This window comes from Vigna radiata, chromosome 1 (genome assembly GCF_000741045.1).
Source record: "Vigna radiata var. radiata cultivar VC1973A chromosome 1, Vradiata_ver6, whole genome shotgun sequence".
Lineage (NCBI taxonomy): Eukaryota > Viridiplantae > Streptophyta > Magnoliopsida > Fabales > Fabaceae > Vigna > Vigna radiata.
Genome location: NC_028351.1, coordinates 10,915,210 through 10,922,538, shown reverse-complemented (window position 1 = coordinate 10,922,538; position 7,329 = coordinate 10,915,210). Strand labels below are relative to the sequence as shown.

Genomic DNA, 7,329 nt, shown 5'->3' with positions numbered 1-7,329 from the left:
GATTGTGAAATTTTCTCTCTATCTTCTTCTCTCATTTTTTTTTCTTTTTTTATTGGACAAATAAATAAAATAAATAAGATGAATGTTTCATATTAGTTATATCAACTAGCATATGTGTAAAAATTGGGAACGTTACACTCGTTGTCATTTTTTTTCTTTAAATTACTAAAACAACATTAGTTTGTTTGGTATTTATTCTGAAATTTATGAAATTATAACGCTTTTCTTATGATTTGACTTTAAATAAAATAAAAAGTGTTCTTTTCACATTAACACTACTAAAAATTTTCATATTTTGAGATTTTTCTTGAAAATTTGTTATAAAATTTTGTAAGAAAAAACTTCTTTTTTTTCCCTAAGAGTTTTATTTAAGAAATAATTTATTTGTAGATAACTATTTCGTATAAAATTATAAAATTCATAAGTATTTCCTACAAAATTTGTAGTGAAAATTGTTTTGTGCAAAATAATTTATAAAAGAATTGGTAGCAATTTCTTGCAAACTATTATTCATAACAGAATTTGTAAATATTAACTAAGAAAAAAATTTTCAAAAGAAAATTAGAAAAAAAATGTGTGTTTTTAGTAGTGTAAATATTTAATAATATACTATATTTTTTCTGTAGCTTTTTTTTTAAAAAAATAATAAATATTTAGACAGGTACGAATATACCTACACACAACGAGAAATATGATGAAACATACATTTTATATTAATTAGATTTGAAAAGAAAAATAAGTATGAATTTTAATATTTTTATATCAAGTTCTTGAAAATAAACTCATAGAAAGTGTTGTGTAGGGATACTTTAATAATTCTTGCATGACATTTTCTCATAAAAGAAAAATGTTGTCTTAGGTCAACACTTTTAAAGTATCTTTATGTGTAATTTAAACATTAAAAGTGACAAAGAACACTACAAAAGGAACATTTTCCAATGACAATTTATAGAATGTATATATATTATGACATTGACAATTTTTCCTTATAGAATGTGCATAATCCCTTAATGAGTAGAAATAAATGTGTGAGTACTAAGTATTTTTTTGGAACATTTATGTAAAATAAATTAGCATTCACTACAACCATCCATTGCTTTTGGTGTGAGTGCTATGGTTACCCTCTTTCCTCGTATCAACTGCTCTTTCTTTCGAACCAACATCTTGTTGTTGAAACCTACTACAACAATATATATACATATATATTATTTTCATCAAAACTTCAACAAATTATTATATCTTTATATATAAATATCACTCCATATCTATAACACATATTGAAGAGCTTTAACTTGTATTTTGAAACTATAATTATCCATTTTATGGAATTTTACATCGAGAATATCGTTAGTTTATTAAAAAATAGGTTTTAATGTTTTTTTTTAAGAAAATTTGCAAAGTTTCGAAAAGAGTTTGTATGTGAACCCTTACTTTGCTATTTGCAGCCCTTTTTTTAATTTGGGCCTTTTGGCCTAATTTATCTAAAAAATTAAACATACCTTAGATGTGTTTACTAATAAATAAATGATTTTTTTTTATATATTAAAAAAATAAAAGAATAAGAAAATGTATGCATACCATGTGTTTAGTGTTGTTCCAGATTCAAATTGATCGGCTTGTGTAGCATGCAATTGAAAAAAATTGTTATTCTCAAGAATGAGGCTTGAAAATTCATCTTTTTCCTACAAAAATAAATTTGAAAAAAAAATGCATAAAATGAAATATCATTAAAAAAAAATCAATTGCATTGCATTTTCATTAAAATAAAGGAAAAACCTTGGATTCCAATTGCTTGTTAAGATCTTCCATTTTTCGCACCTGTAAATATGTATAACTAATGCAAATTAATAAAGATAAGAACAAATAAGTGAAAAATATTTTCTAATCCACTTATCAATTCTTTTTTATTTTATTGATATATATATATATAATAACATAATTTGAGCAATAACATAGCCTCATTTAGTTAGTAGTTTAAGTTAAAATGCATACCTTTTCGCGTAATTCATCAGCTCGTGCCATGAGCTTCTTTGTCTGCAATTTAAAGACACATCCGACAATAATAATCCACATAAAACATATGTTTTTTTTTTTTTTTCATTTTGATCCTCTATTTTTTTAGGATAATGATATTTAGACAATATTTTTTTGACAACATTTGAACATTGATTAGATGTCAATCTGTGATTGGTCGAAAATTATTCCACAATAATGTTTATGATTATTATTATTGATTGTGGAGTAATTTTTGACCAATCACACATTAACACATAATCAATGTTCAAATATTGTCAAAAAAATGTTATCTAAATATCATTATCCATTTTTTTATCTATATTTTTAATATTTTATTAATGTTGGTTCCTGACATAGCATCCAAAACTTTTATATATATATATATATATATATATATATATATATATATATATATATATATATATATATATATATATATATATATATATATATATCAGATAGAGACATTACTTGCTGCTGTCGAGTTAGAGCAAGCGTAATGTCTAGTTGTTTCTCAAGACTCTGCAATTCTTTAAAGCTAAGAGGCTCAAGTTCTTCTCCTTGAAAATGCCTTTAAACACAGAAAACAAACAATGTAAAGAAGCATTTAAACTAAAATACAGAACATTAAAATATATATATAGAATATTCTTGTCTATGAATGTTGTGGTACATACAAAGTTCGATGTGGGATAAAAGAAGAATTAAACATGAATTTATATATATAAATACTTTCGTTGATAAAAGATCTTATGAAGTAGTATTAAGAATAAATCTGTTAATTTTTGATTCAAAAGGTCAATATATTACGAGATATGTGTATATCGAACCAAATTAAAAGAAAATATGTGCAAAAAATTTCACACTTATTTTGTACATATATATTAAGAGTATACCTTTGTGTCCGCTCAAGAGATTCGTATTTCGCTCTTAATTTCAAGAATTCATGATATGAACTCTGCAAGGGACAGTGCTATTAATATGTATGCATGCTAAGACTGTAAAATAAAAATGCCAAGATACTGTATTGATAGAAGCAAACCCTCCTAAAGAAATTACAATATTAGTTTTTAAAAAAGTGTAAATAATTAATATATAAAGGTGTTTTGCACCCAATTTCCTTAAATAATTTTGAAAAATATTAAAAAGGGATTAATTTTTTTTTAAAAAAATACGATCAATAAAAAAGTTAAAAATAACTAATAGTATAATAAAAGAAGTATGAGAATCATATCACTACAAGAACAAGTTATATTAATAAAAAAAACTCATCCAAAGAAGTAAATAAAAAATTAATGCTGACAATTGATTAGTTAGCATCTGTACTGTAAGAACTTGAAAAATTATAATAATTAAAAAATATATATAGAAGGTAGTTTATTGTTTTTTTAAATGTTTTAGTTTTATTATATTAGTTCGATCCTTTTATTTTGTGGTTTCTACTTGAAGCTGTACGTAAAAAATTCACTCAAAAACTTTAGAAGCTACATTGTTTTGCGTCGGCTTGAGAGATAAACTCTAATAGAGCATCGATCAACATCACTTATATTTTATTTTTTAAAAATGATATTGCTAATAGTGTTTGTTTGATCTACTCTTTCATTAATATTTTTATTTCTTTTAATTATTTTCTTTATTTGGTGTATGTTAAATCGACACTTTTATTAATAAATAATTATTTTGTAATATTGATTTTATTTACACAGTCCTTAATAATAATATTTTTTATTTATTGATTAATTTGCATTTATTTAAAGTGAGCTTAACCCATTATATTTTTTATATTTTATTTTGATTAATTCCCTTTTTTTCCCTCTAATTTTTATAAAAAATGTAATTAAATTTATAATTTTATTTGATTTAATATAGTTTTTTAGTTTTTAAAAATATTTAATTAAGTCATATTTATTAGATTCATGTTAGATTTTTGTTATAATTTACACATCAAATCAGTCTATTTAAAAGTTAAAGATAATTTGAATATTTACATTTGTAAGTGGAAATGATTTAGTGTATAAACTCTAACATCAATCTAATTACATCATTTTAAAAAACTAAAAAAAAATTAAATTAAACTAAATAAAAATTAAAGATTTAATTATTTTTTATGAGAATATGAGGGCTCAGTTGATATTGAAAGTGACTAATAACAAATCATTCCAATACATTTCTTTTTAAATGACATTGTTCCTATCCTATAATAATTATGGATTGAAGCGTTTTCTTTTTTAGTTTTGGTGGAGTAAAAAATTCCATTAAATATATTTTCTTGTAATAATTGCATAAAAGTACTGGATGCACTTCTTCTTCTTCTTTTTTTTTTTAATTTTTTTATTTTTATTTTTAATACAATAGAAATTCGTATGAGCATTGCTTTTTACCTTTTTATTTTTCTCTTAAACTGTTAAAATATTAATAGTTTTAATCAAATGTTTTCACTTAAAAGTAAAATATATAATTTTAAAAACTATTAATTATCATAATAAATTTTAAACCTCTGCATAATTATCATTTCTATTCATATACTAACTTTAAAAACAATTAATTATGATATAAATTCATTTTTATTTTATAGTAAAAAACTTATTTATATAATATTTTAAAATTATTGATTATCAAGGTTTAAACTTTTTTTTATTTAAATTTTTTATTCATATAATGATTTTAAAAATAATTTATCATTTGCGTTTCAGACTTACTTAATAATTAACAATTTTATTTATGTAAATTTTAAAATGCTTAATTATATCTGATTTTGTTTGATAATTGAAATTTTAATATAAAAATATTTATTAAAATAATAAAAAATATCAATGAACAAATATATTTATTTTTACGAAAAAAAGTACGTATGTTTAATTTTCTATTATAAAATATTAGAATAAAGTCAACTTTTATCTGACTCAAATAAATATTTTTATAATAATTTTAAAAGTAATTTGGTAAAAAATATTTTAATTTTGTATATTTTTTTGTTTGATTTAAGAGAGAGAATAAATATTTCAAAAATTATATCAATCTTATTTCTTTAATTAATAATTCTCCTGCACATAATTAATTCTGGATTTAAATTTGATTTCAAAGACTACTATATGTTGTTTTAAAGATTTTTCCATAATTTCTTTTATACACTATGGTAATATGATACTTCTGTTTTTTTTTTTTTTTCAAAATATCTTCGTTTGTCCCATCACAACTCCAGTTGTGAGAAGAAAAAAAAAATACTTGTTCTGTTTGTTTTTAAAACTAAACTCTCTACTTTTCTTAAAAAATAAGAAAAAAAAGAGACAATTCATAATATTTATTACTAACGAACTAAACTAATTAATAAAAATATTGTAATAAAGAGTAATGAAAAAATAATTAAAATATTCTCATTTAAAATAAAATTTTGTAGAACACTATGATATATAAATAAGAAAATAAAATTTAAAGGAATTTGATACATAGGAAAGAGAAGAAGAAACCTGTGATTCGAGTTCCGATGAATCACCAGTCTGTAACTTGCTGTAACGACATTGGCGATACCTCTCAACGATTTTATTAATACTGATCATAATATAATAAATGTCATCATTAATCAGTTAATTTGAGTAATGCTTGATAGAGTAATGAGATATAATGTACACTAATTAACAAACACTGTTAGAATATGATTAATGGTAAAGTTCATATGACACAGCAATTCTAGGGTTTCATGCAACGGTTATATTAGGACACTGTCCTCAGTAAAATTTTGAATATTCTAAAGAATATGGTATGCTTATGCATGATACTATATATATATACGAGGAACTTAAAACAAAGCATCAAACGTTGGACCTGTCTTTCACTTTTCTTTTGAGTGGAATACAACTTTTGAGGGTAATCAAATACCACCCTCGTATGACAAAACAAAAATTGACAATCATTAAGCTCAATTATAAAGAACAAGATTAGTTATTAAAGCTCAAATTAGTGATTAGCATGATAACCACACACCACAGAATATAACACTGTAATAATTTTCCAGTACAGTTGCAGGAAGGATCGACAGAAAATTATCAAATGGCATGAAAAGATCGATTATTTCCATTATAAGTCGAACTTAATTGTAGTAATTAGTTTATAAAGTAAGTTGAAATGAAAGGTTTAACAAAACATTAAAAAAAAACAAAACTCTGCCAAAAGCTGAAAGTTGTGAAAAGTTATAAATTATGAGAGGTTGTGATTCTTCTTCTGATCTTGTAGTTTTTAAGATTGTATTACAAAAAGTATCTAAAAAAAATCTTAAGAAGTGTAATATAAATCTAACTTAATCTTAGGAAATTTTGTATATAACTATATGATGTCTAAATCATGCCCTAATGCATGTATGGGAAAATGAATTAAGAAAGCAGAAAGAAAAGAGAGAGAAATTACTCAGTGCTGCTATACTGAAAAAGCTTGCCACGGCTAGAAAAGACGATAAGGGCAACTTCTGCATCACAAAGCACAGAAAGCTCAAAGGCCTTCTTGAGCAACCCACTTCTGCGCTTTGAGAAAGTTACTTGACGGTTGATCTTGTTCTCTATTCTCTCCAGAACAACCCTTCCTCTTCCCATGCTTTTTTCTCTCTCACTCACAGTTTCTTTTCTCTCTTTTACTTATATATTAAACTGCAGAAGGGGTTATAGATAAGCACATGCATAAGGGACAGCGAAGATAATAAGATCAAGATTCCATATTCTACTTCTATCTCCAAACTAATGACCACGCTTTTCCCCGCAATATCAGGTCAAGAACTCATCGTGAAGCTAAAGTTTTCGTCATTTACCAACTACTACTACTACTACTACTAATTAGCATTATTGCTTTTCAAGTTGAAATGCATTCGTGTAAAGCGTAAACATAAAGTTGAATATGAGAACCACTCACTCTAGATGTTTAAACCAGTTTTTTAATGTAATCTTATATTAAATGTTTATAGTAAGTTTATTTTGATTGGAGCAAAACTATTTTAACAGAAGGAATGGATGTGATTCATATGTAACAATTTATAATGGTATATTTTAAGAAAAAGCAGATTTTGATAGTGAGAAAGTCAAGATCTTAATTATATTTTATAAGACATATATTAGAAGGAATACAAAGAATACTCTAGTCAAGTGCGGAACACTTTACCCGTCACTTCCAATAACTTTATTCTGCATAATCAATTGGACTAATATGCAACATTTTCCATCACAATTTACATTTGCAAGGACGTGTTTGTTTAGCAGCTTCAGCCTTCATTTTCTGTGTTCCAACAAATTTAACTTTGCTACAGAAATCTGTTGGATTCTCTCAAAACTT

The 7,329-nt window shown here is 24.0% G+C and overlaps 1 protein-coding gene across 4 annotated transcripts; it reads right to left on the bottom strand.

Moving 5' to 3' along the window:
* Nucleotides 1-1,001: 1,001 nt before the first annotated feature.
* On the bottom strand, nt 1,002-6,900 carry LOC106768816 (MADS-box transcription factor 6). 4 transcript variants are annotated; one of them, XM_014654160.2, is made up of 8 exons: nt 6,418-6,900; nt 5,484-5,565; nt 2,913-2,974; nt 2,488-2,587; nt 1,993-2,034; nt 1,777-1,818; nt 1,579-1,682; nt 1,002-1,180 (listed from the first exon to the last, which is right to left on the bottom strand). In XM_014654160.2, the coding sequence occupies exons 1-8, from the start codon at nt 6,597-6,599 to the stop codon at nt 1,081-1,083; spliced, it is 714 nt and encodes a 237-aa protein (XP_014509646.1). In that variant the 5' UTR covers nt 6,600-6,900; the 3' UTR covers nt 1,002-1,080. The 4 variants fall into 4 exon arrangements, with proteins under 4 accessions (XP_014509646.1, XP_022634137.1, XP_022634139.1 ...); XM_022778416.1 differs by having other exon boundaries at nt 1,002-1,177; XM_022778418.1 differs by lacking the exon at nt 1,579-1,682 and having other exon boundaries at nt 1,055-1,177.
* Nucleotides 6,901-7,329: the final 429 nt, after the last annotated feature.